General features: G+C 39.5%; 1 protein-coding gene and 1 long non-coding RNA gene across 30 annotated transcripts in view; both read left to right on the plus strand.

Annotated features, from left to right (window-relative positions):
• Nucleotides 1–4175, plus strand: part of LOC144579808 (uncharacterized) — a 177023-nt gene extending 172848 nt beyond the window's left edge. Inside the window, exon 3 of the long non-coding RNA XR_013528224.1 lies at nucleotides 4163–4175. This is a non-coding gene — a long non-coding RNA (uncharacterized LOC144579808). The remainder of the gene's footprint in view (nucleotides 1–4162) is intronic.
• The window catches only part of ST18 (ST18 C2H2C-type zinc finger transcription factor), a 319368-nt gene that overhangs the window by 172544 nt on the left and 132664 nt on the right, over nucleotides 1–14160 (plus strand). For 14 of the 29 annotated variants that reach the window (XM_078353509.1, XM_078353520.1, XM_078353515.1 and 11 more), the window contains exon 2: nucleotides 4163–4241. The exons of 11 other annotated variants lie outside the window; for them this stretch is intronic. Coding sequence is in view for 7 of the 18 variants with exons in the window: in XM_035277332.3 (XP_035133223.3) it covers nucleotides 4212–4241 (30 nt within the window). In the remaining 11 variants the exon portion in view is untranslated. Of the gene's footprint in view, nucleotides 1–1359; nucleotides 1495–4162; nucleotides 4242–14160 lie in introns of those variants that run through there. 4 more of the 29 variants (XM_078353508.1, XM_078353514.1, XM_078353506.1 and 1 more) reach the window with 1 other exon arrangement.

Raw genomic sequence — 14160 nt, forward strand, 5'->3', positions numbered from 1 at the left:
TTTCTTTTCACTGCTGGCATTTTAATGAGAGCCAGGCCTCCCTTAGAAATGTATAGCTCACCTTCTCCACAAGGTAAATGTCTCTTGCTGGCCAGTGAATTGATCTATGATAAAGATAAGAATACCCCTGAAAGCGAGGTTGCTTCAGTAGCCAGTATGCGTTTTAGCAATTTTTTTTTTGGATGGTGATTTCATGAATGGTGTTTTGACTTTTCTTTCTCTGAGGCCCACAGCTCACTGTGGTGGGTTTGTTGGATTTACTATAAAGGTTCTCTTTGCACCCTGTGGGTTGGGTTAAGAATCAGGGTTTATGCATTTACTTGTACTGTGGCATTGTTTATACAGCTTTGGTTTAGTTTTGATCTTTTTTTTTTTTTTTTTTTTTTGCCTTTGAGGCTCTTCCACAGTGTCAGCTGCTGACTGATAGTAGGAAAACGGCCTCGTGGTGTGAATGAAAGGGACCTAGCGGTTGGTAAACAGAGATAAGGAATAAATAGAGCACAGGCAAAAGGAGATAGTTCTGTGGGGGCCCAGATTGCTGCCAGTCTGTTCAAGGGAGATGCAGAGCCTGTCCTTTTCCCAGATTAAATTAGTGTGCGAAATCTCCAGTGACCTCCTCCCCTTCTCCCCACACTCTTTAGCCAAGCTGAACAGCCTCTGCTGTAAAGTATTCATTTTATCCAGGGACAAGCTGGACAATGGAACTCTCCCTGATACTTATGGACAGCTGTCGTCATTCATAGTGCTCTCAGCATTTCATTTTTCATAGGAGTTAAAAGGGTTTTTACCTTGTAACTGAAAGAGGGCATAAATGCAACTTTGCCAGGTCTGAGGCTGCTTGAGTAGGGGGTAGGACTCGGCGGGGGTGGGGGGGTGAGGGGGGTGAGGAACAAGGAAGGAGAAACTGCTCAAGACAGCAGTTATTTTCTGTTGTGCTAATATGATAAAAGTAAGACAGAAATTAAATTTCCAAATCTGGTCTCCTTGCTAAGAGAAAATAGCTTTGATCTGAAAGTTTCCTAAAATTAAGGTCACCGGTGCAAACCAGACAATTCGTCTCCACCTGCTTTACCCTTGTTTGGACTAAATATGCATGCATTTTATTACCTGCGAAGAACCACCAGAAAATATGAAGCCTGTAAGATACCTCTGTATTCCCATATATTTTTTTATTTTTTTAGTGATTTACTGCAAATATATTCAGCATTTGACTGATTAAATAGACCTTCGGCAACCTTGAGGGTCACTGTGTGGAGTATGTACATAGAAAATGCATCAGCCCATTGTACCCTGGCAGCTAATGAGATTGGTCGTTAAGTAAATGACACAAAGCCTACAAAAAAAGCTTAGCAGCTCACTAGAGTATCACAGAGTGTCCCTGCACACCACACAACGACACAAACACTGGACTAACGTAGCCCACCCCTGCTCTATTCTACATCACTGCTTCCCTGATGTCAGCGTGAGAGGCAGAACAAAGGCTAGGAGGCACCGGTAAGTCAGTCTGGCAATTAAGCCCTAGGGAGTAAGTACAACAGATCTCAGCCTAACCGTGGGGCTGAAAGTCCGTTTCTCGACAAGTAGGTCAGGATGAAGGGATTTTGCTCTCACTCTGGAAATGCCGCTTCAGTGATCAGTGTCCTTATTTTGTTGTTATCGTTGTTTGGTTTTGCCGTTTCACGAAAGTTTGTACATTTAAAAAGTAAAGTGAACGCAGAGCACAGGTGAACTTGAATTTGAGAGGTAGGCTATTTGTTGGAGGAATGGTACTTTCGCCAATAACCACCATTCAGATTACTGGTTCAGGTTTGAAAACTTTCAAATGTATGAAGCAACTTTAAATTTAGTCTTACTGCTTCTGAAAGATAATGGAAACCTGGGGCATGAACTGTGTGCAGTGAAGTTCATTCGTGACAACGTAAAACTGCCCCAGCCCCTAATATATATTTAATATCATGGATGGAATAACTATTTCCTTGATCAGTGTCTTAAAAACCAACCAATCAAACACAACAAAACAGAAAAACAAAAGCTCCTCTTTCCTGGTATGTTTAATTTCTCTTGAATCTGGAAATAGAATCATTACTGTGAATCTGTAATATTGAATAGGATTAAGTTATTTGCTTGCTGTACTTGGGGAAAAAATCAAAGCTTCTGACACTGGAGCAGCATTGGCTTGCTGTGTCCCTTGGAAAAATGCGTTTGCAGGATTGAAGTGTAACATTGCAGGATCCTTTCAGAGAAATATGGCAACAGGAAGTTGCCAGAAAGTCTTATTTGCCTTGCTGAAATGTCTGTCTGCCTTAGATTTGTGTATTCAGAGGATGTTTAATTCAAGAGAGGATGATATTGTTACAAGACATTCAGGTAAATTAAATATTTTATTCTAAGAACTGTCCGCTAAGTGGGTTGTCAGTGGTTTAATAAACTCTGACGGTCTCATCAAAAACATTTAAAAAGTATTGTTAACAGAAGTGTGGTGTTTTAAAATAGATGTGTTCATAATATCAGTATCAGTATTCAGTTTTAAAGCCCTGTCATTTAATTTGAGAATGGCGTGTCATAATCATCTGTTCATGAATTGAAACTGTATAGAAATCAGCTTGCTAACTTTCATTACTTACACTGAAAAATATTTACTTATATAGGGATATAGCAACATTGTGATACTGAATACATAGCTTATTAATAGCATTCATGAAAGATTCATAATATTCATATTATGGTCTGGGTGACCAGAGGTTACATACTTCTTTACCATTTTTTTCATGAAGTACTTCTCCTCTATTAAATGTGCTCCTAATGTACATTTTGTTTATATAATTTGTTTAGAACTATATGTGTGTCTGTAGAGAATGTAATATATATTACCAATTCTAAGTATTGTTTTAACAATAGCCAGAAATTAGAGGCAATAAATTTTCTGAAGAATGTGATATAATAGTGTCTTTTTAATTTCAAGTAAAATATATATGGGGAAGATAGATTTTGATTTTACTAAACTGGGATTTTTCTGACATGTCATCGCGTCATTATGCCTTTCATGTGATAGAAATTGTGGCAAAAGCAACCCATCTAAAAATGGCTACAGTTGCTACCCACCAGTTTTAGTTTAAAGCAGAGTTGTGTAACTGCCTCACTGTTCCAGGCGTTATAAATGCAGTAGGCTGACCTTCTGTGATGAATGTTTCATTCTGAATCTCATGTATTACAATGTGTTTTCCTATGTTGTTAACGTCCCTACTGTTAATACAAGGATTGAATGTTTCAGAAAACACCTAACTGTTTATTCTGGCTAGAAATAGTTTACCTCCATCCTTACCGCACAGCAAAGGGCATACAAACTTGACTGAAGTTCGTTTAGTTGTATCGCTGTGTATGAAAAGGAGTGGAGTTACTGTTGCAGAAATGTAATTGTCACTGTTCAAAACAGAATAGGTCTGTGTTGTGATTGGGATAAGAAGGGCCCAGATCATTACCTTTGGTTCATGCAAATTTCTTTCCACCTATGTTGATCTTGCATCTGAAATATTTGTCTTTTATTTTGAAGAAAATATGCATGGCCTTATCCACTTTACAGCTTCCTTCTTTAAAGAAATTTGAGAAACTTAATTTATGTTGTCAGAAAGAAACTTGGTATTACTGAACTTTTATTCTGATTCACTCATTTAACAAATAAATATTAAAACTACTTGGTTCAAAGGACTGTAGCAGATGCTACTGGTAATACCTCTTTTCCACTCTGTAGTTCCTCTTACACCTCATCTGATGCTTCCTAGAGAATAAGGCAGTCATCTTAAGTGCACATGAGTAACAGAGTGATGAGAGAAGCTACAATTCTCCCTTCTTGAGTTCCCATGTCTGAAATCCGGTTCTTCCACTGACTCAGTCTGTGCTCCTGGATAAGTTCTCTAACTTTTCTGGGCCTCGGTTTCCTGGTCTGTTAGATGGGGGCAAGGGTGATGGGAGATAAATACACCTTATAACTTCTGTGAAAATTTCATAAGATCATATACCTAACACGCCTGGCATACTGTGTTTGGTGTTTTTAACTTTCACTTGCAGTTTGAGACAGCGAGTGGACGTGCCAATGCCATGTCACACACCGCCTGTGCATTCACTTGTACCAGTACAGAACTCTTTCTCGTATTTTCACTTCCAGAGCCCCCAATTTTGTGAGAGACCCTGAAGCATTGTGACAATTTGGTTTTATGTGTCTGCGTGCTCATATCAAGACTAAGGTAACATGTTAAAATTTCTAAACATATATTAAGTGTATGTGATTAAATTGACTTACTATGCAGAGTTATATTAGTTGCTATCAAAAGTATACCTAAAATTTTATTACACTTCAACCCAAACTTTCTGTAAGCAGAAATATTTCATTTCATTTAATTGAAAATGGAAACATCTGGAAGTTAAGTATTTATGGTCTTTACGAAAATATGGGGTTTTTTCTTTCTGTTTTTTTTTCCCTAATATTTTCCCTTTGGGATTTATTTCTTAAGTTTTTTGGCTTAGATTGTTTCTTTTAGTTCATGCATTGAATTTAGTATAAGTTTTCCCTCCTTAAGAAGATTATAATTGGAAAATATTTTATTTATTTTTGTCACCTATGTAAAGAATCTTGAACCCAGTTAATTGATGAATATTTTATCTTAAAAGACAAAATTCCATTTCAGTGAACTCAAGAGAGATCCGAATTTTTTTACAAATGTTTGAATACAGTGTTGTCAAATGTTACATCAAATTTACGAATTTTTAGACAAAAAAGTATGACCCTTTTGGTTTAACTTTTTGGATTTTGATTGCAGGAATATTTGCCCTGATAGGGTTTGGTCTATACATTTAAGTTGTAACTTTGAAAGAATTTCGTTGCTGAGAATTTCTGATCTCATATATCTTGTGTCATTAGGTAAATTGAATTGACCTGCAAAAATGTCAGTGCCTTTAAAGTTCTCTTAGTAATTTACTTACACTATTTAGTGGCATTAACTACAGCAGTGTAAGAGCATTTTGGATCAGACTATTTTAATTTCTTTGATTTATACAGTGCAACTAACTTTGAAGTTGCTAGAGATATCTGCACTAAATATCGGTTCTCCAAATATTCTTAAATATTATATTTGTTGGCATGCTGGATGAAATGTGTATTAGAGTTACTCTTTGTAATTCTATAAAAATATGTGCATTACTACTTTATTAAAAAAATAAGGATGAAAATTTTTGTGGTACATTTTCTCTAGTCTTTCCAAGATTTAGAAGTAAACATAGCTAGCTTAAGTTAATTTCCTAAATTTTGAGGTTCCCTCATGAAAGGAAACATGGCAGAAGGCCAGTGTGTAAACCGCACCACATCCTTTTTTTCAGATGTGTCATATATATCCAATTTCAATATGAGTGAATTCATGCTTTACATGAGATAAAACTTAGTTACCCTTACTTATAATGACAGGCAGAAGCCAACTGAAAGGAAATGGTTAATTATTTAAATAGAATAAACAGTATTTTCATTCCTGAAATGTAGATTAAAAAGAACATGAAAACAAAAAAAAAATGTTATTGAAAACCCAATTTGTAAAAGAATACCATCGGATAGAAAGACGTGTCCACTGTTTGCTCTTTTGTTTCTAGAGTACATTGGTATGAATTAGAATAAAGGTATTTACCTCTTTTAAATTTTCTTTCAAATATCAAACAATGGTGGAGAAGTAGCCTTAGCATTTCTATTCTGAGGGTGAAAATGAGGTGAGCTTGAAATATGCTCATGAAGAAAATGAAATCAGGAAAAGGTTGAGTCTGACAATATGACTACTCTGGAAAGGGGCAAAAATCCGAGGATATGAAATATAAATCTATTATTTATGGAGTCCGGATCTTTTTCTGTGTGAAAGACACCAGTGTCTACCAAAAGGGTTAAAGAAAATGCATTCTGTTGCATCTGCTGACTAAATCCCTTACTTTAGTAGAAATTCAAATTTTGTAAAGATTATTCGTTTTATTGATGCATATAATTATAATCACAAGCCATCTGCTGGTTTGGCAGGCATGGTTAAAATTCTCTAACTCTCATAACCTTTCAAGTACAGTGCCCTTGGGACTCTATTTCACTTTTATATTTTGGAAAACATGTAGGGACAAATAAGGGCGGTCATCTGCAGAATGTCAGACCTGGGGAAATGAGAGAACGGGGGTAGAAGTGGATGCTGCGGTTATTTCAACGGTAGAGGAAGTTATTTTCTGTTTTCTTTTTTTGCTTCTGACTTCATGAAGGATTATCCTAGTTTCTATGACGTATTGGGGAATTTTTTTTTCTAGGGATTATAGCTCTGTCATTTCATTCCTGAAAGGCAGGTTCCAGCTCTAAACGAAATGAGCAAACAAGAGAACGCTTCCAGATATGGCTTCCATTGGTTTTCACAGGTACAGGAGGTATATTTCACCTAGACTTTCGGAACTAATAGAATATCCCATCGCTATTTATTTTTCTGAAATATGCACATTCAGTCGAAGACCCTTCCAGCCTTAGATTTCAAATTGTAGAACAGCTTGCAAGGTTTGATACAGACCTTTTGGGTTAAAGGTCACATTTCCAAGCATTCTGATTTTGGGATGCAATCACATACTGACTGGGTTTCTCACGGCAGGTCTCATCAGCCTCATTATGGCCTTCTTTGCTACTGTGAACATTTGAAATTTGGTGTAGTTCCATAGCCGATGCCCTACTTCCTTGGGAATGTTTCTTCCATAATCAAGTCTTATCAACAGCAGGATGCAAGGGTCAGGTTCTGCATGTTAGGGTCAGTACACAGGCCATTATCACAGGGACTGCAAGTAAGCTGAGAGGAATTGAGGAAGCTGTAGGGCCCAGGGCTACTTGACTTTATCAAATAATGGAAACATGCACGTACACAGCTCTCTCCCTCTCTCTCTCTGTCTCTTTCATGCCCACTCTCCATCACCCTGCAGAAAATCATTGACTGAAGAAATATGTCTTAGGGTTTGGCACATGAGAAAAAGAACTTGTGGTGCCAACATTGTACACGTAATTTGTTCATAACATTGATCATATATGTGACGATAATGATAATAATGATCCTTAATGTTTGTGAAGTGCTTCCACCGTGCCAGGCATGGTGTCAAGTTCTTTACGTACATTATATAATTTAGCACTCATAATAATTCCATTTGTATCCCATTTTTACAAAGGAAGCAACTGACTAGAGATGTGAAGATGCACTTGCACCCAGATTGAACCAGCGTTGAACTTAGATTGAGCCCAAATCTGACTGTCCCCCAAACCCTTTCCCTTCATCTCCCCTTAGGACATGGTGTCTCTGGGAACAGAGCGGAGAGGAAAACCAGTGTCACAATATAGCGTCAAATGCCACTGAGTCCCAAGTACATCTGTGTTTCAGTCATAGTTAAGTATCGTTAAGTACTTCAATGGTCCTGATGAAGCGACTTGACAAGTTGCTTTACTTTCCTTATTAATAACATCTGTCACATTAAGGGTCATGCTGGGGGACCCCTGGAGCCCTTTTCATCCTCCAAATTTTGTAACTCCATGAACTTTTAAAAATGAAAACATCCTATGAATTTGAAAAATAGTTCAAAGCCTGCAGAGGCACTCATTATACCCCTGGAAGACACGTGTATTTAGCACACAATTAACCTTGCTGTGAGAAGTAGCCTGTTCTGAGAATCACAGGAGCTTCAGCTCTGATGCTACGCATTGGATGGAAAGTTAAACATTTGGCTAAATAGCCAGAAATCTTAGCTCCATGAGTATAAACATAGATACACAGAAACATCTGGTGATTGAATTCTTCCTCTGAGTATCTTAGCGTCAAGCAGAAAACATTTTTGTCCAATAAAAATAATAATAAAAGTACTGACATAGAGCCAACCACTCTTCTAAGTACTTCTTTTTTTTAGGTGGAGTCTCACTTTTGTTGCCCAGGCTGGAGTGCAATGGCGTGATCTCAGCTCACCGCACCTCTGCCTCCGGGGTTCAAGCGATTTTCCTGCCTCAGCCTCCTGAGTAGCTGGGATTACAGGTGCCGGCCACCACCCCCAGCTGATATTTGTACTTTTAGTAGAGGTTTCTCCAAAACCATGGGGTTTCACTATGTTGGCCATGCTGGTCCTGAACTCCTGACCTCGAGTGATCCACCCACCTCAGCCTCCCAAGGTGCTGGGATTACAGGCATGAGCCACCAAGCCTGGATACCTAAGTACTTTATAGCTGTTAATTATTTTAATTCTCACAGTGTCACCAAAGCAACAGTCTATAAGGTAAGGTCGGCTAACATTCCCTGCTTATCGATGAGAAAACTGCACCACGGAGAGCCATGCGATCTGCCCATGATGCCATGGCTGCTTGGTCAGAGCCTGGATTCAACCTCAGGCCCCACAGCCCCCAGAAGAGGTGTGCAGCCACACCTCCAACAGTCTGCCTCTGTGCTTTTCCTCTAGGGGCTTGTCACTAAGACTGCACTTGAAAGAGGCTCAATTGCTTTTAAAAATATTTGAAAAGACAGATTGCAGGTTGCTAATACATTTAGACACACTTTAATATTTATTTTGTATTTTAGATCTTAATTAGACAGTTACTGTTATAATGCTTGTACAGTTTTCTTAAATTATTATAGATTAATCTGCAAGCATTTCTAGTCTTTTGAAAATGCCACGTGAAAGTACTTTAAGAAGTAAAAAGAGTTAAGTTATTGAGGGTTGACAGAAATCTCTTAGAAGAGAAACTGTATTTAAAATTATTTGATTTTCCTCAGTACCTAGCAGAGAAACTTTAACATATTGAGAAATGTATACATGTTTGTTTATATAAAAGAAAGCATGTAGAAATGAAGAATTTCCCAGTTTTGTTACCCTAATGGAAAAAAAAGAAGCAAGAGTTTCAATTACATTATTATAGCTTCCCTCAGTAGATGCTACATCCACAAGATATTACAATAGTTTATTCCAGCTGGATGTGATGTAAAATGATGCTTGTATTTCACATACTAAAGTTTCCAAGACAGTGAAGTAGAAAACGTAACTATCAGAGCTAGAAAATTGTGAGCAGGTTATTTAGGTTCAGTGCAGTCAGTTGACTAAGAAATATTTACAGACCTGAAAGTGTCAGAAGTATAGACAGTGAATATCAGCCACAACCTCTGCCCCTAAGAACCGCATGAGCCACAGTAGAGGAAAGTGATGTGGGCAAAACTGCCAACCTTGGCTGTGTTGCTCTTCACATGCCAGGGCAGGTTTGTACAGAACCCTGTGCGAAGACAGAGTCTGCTGTGGCCACACGCAGTGTCACTATGCCACCCAGCCTTAACGTACGTGGGGCCAGAGCATCTCACCAGGCACAGCCAATTCTGTTTTTCCTCTGAAAAATAAAGTTCTTGTCTAAAGAATAGAATGACCACCTTTGTTCAGAGTTAGCATCAGGGAAGATTTTAGAGACGAGGCATTTAAGGAGTCTTGAATCCATCCGTTTGACAAACATATTGAGCATCTCTTAGCTTCCAGAAACTGAGTCAAGAAGTGAGTATGCCAAGACAAATACGCAAGGAGCTTGTGCCAGGGCAGGTGACAGGAGCAAGGGACCATCACAGTAGAGTAGGAGCCGTGCTATGCAAGGGGCAAGCCAAGGACAGACACTCGAGAACTGGTAGAGACTCGTAAGTGACAGGCATCAGGCATGGATTACCAGGCGAATGGTTAGCCAAGACGGAGAGTCGGAAGAAGAGGTTGTTTAGAGGAAAACACACCGAGTCCTTTCTTATACACGTTGAATGAGAGATAATCGGGTGGTGATGATGAGCTGACAGTGGATCTGAAATTCAGGAGGGAGACCTGGGATGAAGAGATCCATGTGGTTTCCAAGGAGAATATATAGAGTAAGACATAAACCAGAGACATAAATGGCTTCTCCAGGAAAGACTGAGCAATCATGTGAGTTGCTCTGAAAATAGACTGATCTGTACCATTAGATGTGCTAGATAGCAGCCCATGAGTTGTGTAGGGAAGGCACAGAATGAAAAGAAGTCTGTGGGAATATTAGGAAGTTTGAGCCAGCCACAGTGGCTCACGCCCGTAATCCCAGCACTCTGGAGGCCGAGGCGGGTGGATGACCTGAGGTCGGGAGTTCACGTTCTGCCTGGCCAATATGGTGAAACCCCGTCTCTACTAAAAAATAGAAAAAACATTAGCCAGGTGTGGTGGTGAGGACCTGGAGAATCCCAGCTGCTTGGGAGGCTGAGGCGGGAGAATCACTTGAACCCACTAGGTGGAGGTTGCAGTGAGCCAAGATCTCACCACTGCACTCCAGCCTGGGCAACAGAGGGAGACTCCATCTCAGAATCAAAAAAAAAGAGAAGAAGTTTGACCCTGAAAAACAGAGATAGTAATATGTAAAGGAGAAACGTGTTTCTATGCTGAGGAGAAAGAACCAGGAGAGATAAGAAAACCGAAAGAAGTAGATGAGTATGAAGCAAATCCAAATGAGCCCAGTAGAGAACCTATCCTTAGCAAAGAGAAATCCCTTTCTTCCTCTAAATCCAGAAGAAAGGAGGGATGCAGGCAGATTACGATATCTTTATAAGCCTATGGATGAGATGTTAAGATCTTTCAGAGTTCATAGTTCCAAAATTTTCTGTAAAATAAGGTAGGAAAATTCTATAGACTCACTGTGAAATGGTTTTAAACTGCAAGTTCCTTTAACATTTTAGTTTTTATTAATTATATTTGCATAGTATAATTAAAAAGAAAACATTCTGTCTAACTCTTAAATTTTATATTATTACACATCAATTATATGTAATTGATATTGGCATAGAAACTCAGAAAACTACAATTCTAATGAGAACCAGAAAAGGTAGGGATTTTCCTCTTGGGTTTGAAACAGTCTTAAAAGATGCATGTGATTAGGAAGGCGAAAGGGAAAGTGGAGGCTGGGTGTGGTGGCTCACGCCTGCAATTCTAGCACTTTGGGAGGCTGAGGTGGGTGGATCACTTGAGCCCAGGAGTTCGAGACTAGCCTGGACAACATGACAAAACTCTGTCTCTACAAAAAATACAAAAATCAGTGAGGTGTGGTGGCATGTGCTTGTGGTCCCAGCTACTCAGGAGGCTGAAGTGGGAGGATTGCTTGAGCCAGGGAGGTCAAGGTTGCAGTGAGCCATGATCGTACCACTGCACTCAGCCCGGGTGACAGAGTGAGACCCTGTCTCAAAAACGGGGGTGGGGTGGGCAAATGGAGACTGTTCTCCCATCTGGGGTCCTATGGAGAAAGAGTAGGAGGCATGAGAGAGGGAACAGGTTGGCTTCTTTAATACAGAACATATGTTGGGGAGTTGAAAGTGTTTAGATCATAGCAGGCAGCGGATACAGGTCTGTTTTTAATTTCTGGTTTTTTTTTTTTTCTCATTTATAAAGGGGATAAAACTTCAACTTGCTCATATTATCTGCGCCTTTACTACCTCCGTCCCATCTAGGTTCATCTTGCCATACCCAGTTGACTGCCGTGGTCCAAAACCTGATTTCCGTCTGTCATGCTGGTGCTCAAAGCGGTCCAAGGGCTGCCTATCATTCTTAAAATAGAATGCAGGCCCCTCACTGTGGTCTGTATGGCTCCACCTGCTTTCTTAACAGCTTTCTTGAGATATAATTCACACACCCTACAACTCACCCATTTCAAGTGCACATACAGTTCAACGGATTTGAGTCTATTCAGAGTTTTGCATTCATCACCATGGTCAATTTCAGAACATTTGTATTTTCCAAAAAGAAACTCTGCACCCCTTATCCATCACCTTCCAAAGGGAAGATACATCAGCTTCCTCCCAGCCCTGGGCAACAACTCATCTATTTTATGTCTCTATAGATTTGCCTATTCTGGGCGTCTTACATAAATAGAGTCACATAATATGGGGTCTTTGTTTCGCCTGGCTCCTTTCACCTAGCATGTCTTCAGGCTTATCCATGTTTTGGCATATGTAAGTACTTCATTCCTTTTATTGGTGTAGATATAGGGATACAAGCACAGTTTTGTTACATATATAGGGTATACTGCACAGTGGTGAAGTGTGAGCTTTTAGTGTTGCCATCATCCAAATGGTGTGCGTTATACCTATTAAGTAATTTTTCATCCCTCACCCTCCTCTCACCTCTCATCCTTCCGAGTCTCCCATGTTTATTATTCATTCCACGTCCTATGTCCATGTGCATACGCTGTACCCATTTATTAGTGAGAACATGTGGTAGTTGACTTTCTGTTTCCAAGTTATTTCCCATAAGATAATGGCATCTAGTTCCATTCATGTTGCTACAAACGACATGGTTTCATTGTTTTCTATGGTTGAGCAGTATTCCCTGGTGGATATGTATATGTGCACACGTGTATGGATGTATACCACATTTTCTCCATCCAGGCATCCATAGATGGGCAATTAGGTTGATTTCATGTCCTCGCTATTGCGACTAATGCTACAACAAGCTTACCTGTGCAGGTATCTTTTTGGTGTAATAATTTGTTTTCCTTTGGGTAGATACCAGTGGTATCTACCAATATCTGGTGGTATTGCTAGATCAAATAGTAGTTCTGTTATTAGTTCTTTGAGAAATGTCTTTACTATTCTCCATAGAAGTTGCACTAATCTAGTACTTCATTTCTTTTTATTGCTGAATAATATTCCACTGATTGGATATACCACCTCTTGTTTTCCTTTAATTGGTTGATAGACATGTGGGCGGTTTCCACTTTTTGGCTACTATGAATAATGCCGTTATGAATATTTGTGTACAATTTCTCAAGCGGACACATGTTTTCATCCTTCTTGGGTATGTACCTAGAGGTGAAATTGTTGCATTATATAGTGACTCTATGTCTAACCCATTTGAGACATTGCCAGCTATTTTTCAGTGTTGCTGAATCATTTTACATTTCTTCTAGCAACACGTGAAGGTTGAATTTCTTCACATCCTCACCAACACTTGCCATTGTCAGTCTCTCTTTTTTTTTTTTTTTTTTTTTTTTTTTGAGACGGAGTTTCGCTCTTGTTACCCAGGCTGGAGTGCAATGGCACGATCTCGGCTCACCGCAACCTCCGCCTCCTGGGTTCAGGCAATTCTCCTGCCTCAGCCTCCTGAGTAGCTGGGATTACAGGCACGCGCCACCATGCCCAGCTAATTTTTTGTATTTTTAGTAGGGACGGGGTTTCACCATGTTGACCAGGATGGTCTCGATCTCTTGACCTCATGATCCACCTGCCTCGGCTTCCCAAAGCGCTGGGATTACAGGTTTGAGCCACTGCGCCCAGCCTGTCAGTCTTTTTTATTTTAGCCATCTCAATGGGTTCACAGTGATACTATCTCATAGTGATTTGAATTTGCATTTCTCTAATGAACGTCTTTTCATGTGCTTATCAGTCATTTGTGTATCTTTTTCGTAGAAATGCGTATTCAAGTCCTTCGCCCATTTCTGATTGGGTTGTCTTTTTATTATTGACTTGTAATTGTTTTTTATTTATTCTAGATACAAGGGCTCTAACTGTTTCCACTATGGCACATGGTTCTTGTGTTCTTTCTTTAATTAGCAAAGGCCATTCCTGCCTCAATCCTGTAGCCTACATTATTCCCACAGTATTTCCTACTGCTATCAACTGCACTGCATATTTATTGTTTCCTTGTTTTTTGTTTGGCTCCCATACTGAAATATAGTATCTATGTTGTCCATGCCTCATCTTGTGATGATGACAGATTGTTTTGATTGAATCAGTGGGCTTTGGTGCAGGAGTCCAACCCCAGTGCTACACCTCAGGAGCTGTGTGACCCCGGGCAAGCACTGAGGTGCTCTGCATTTCAAACTCCTCACTTTAAAGATGGGAATAACTAATAGCTCCCGATTCATATATTCGTTATGCAGATTGAGTTAATATACATAAAGCATTTATCGCAGTATCTAGTGTAAAGAAATAATAGAATAATAGAAAAAAGTGAACATTTTCCAATGAATGTTTAATGAATTATCCAAGTAACTCCATGTTCTCTTGAAGAAAATGAACTGCGTCCTCCTCAGAGATTTGATTGCTCTCATCAGCACAAGTGGCCATGCCTACACTGGGGCACTCGCTGGGGACCGCACACCTGTGG

This window comes from Callithrix jacchus, chromosome 16 (assembly GCF_049354715.1).
Source record: "Callithrix jacchus isolate 240 chromosome 16, calJac240_pri, whole genome shotgun sequence".
NCBI lineage: Eukaryota > Metazoa > Chordata > Mammalia > Primates > Cebidae > Callithrix > Callithrix jacchus.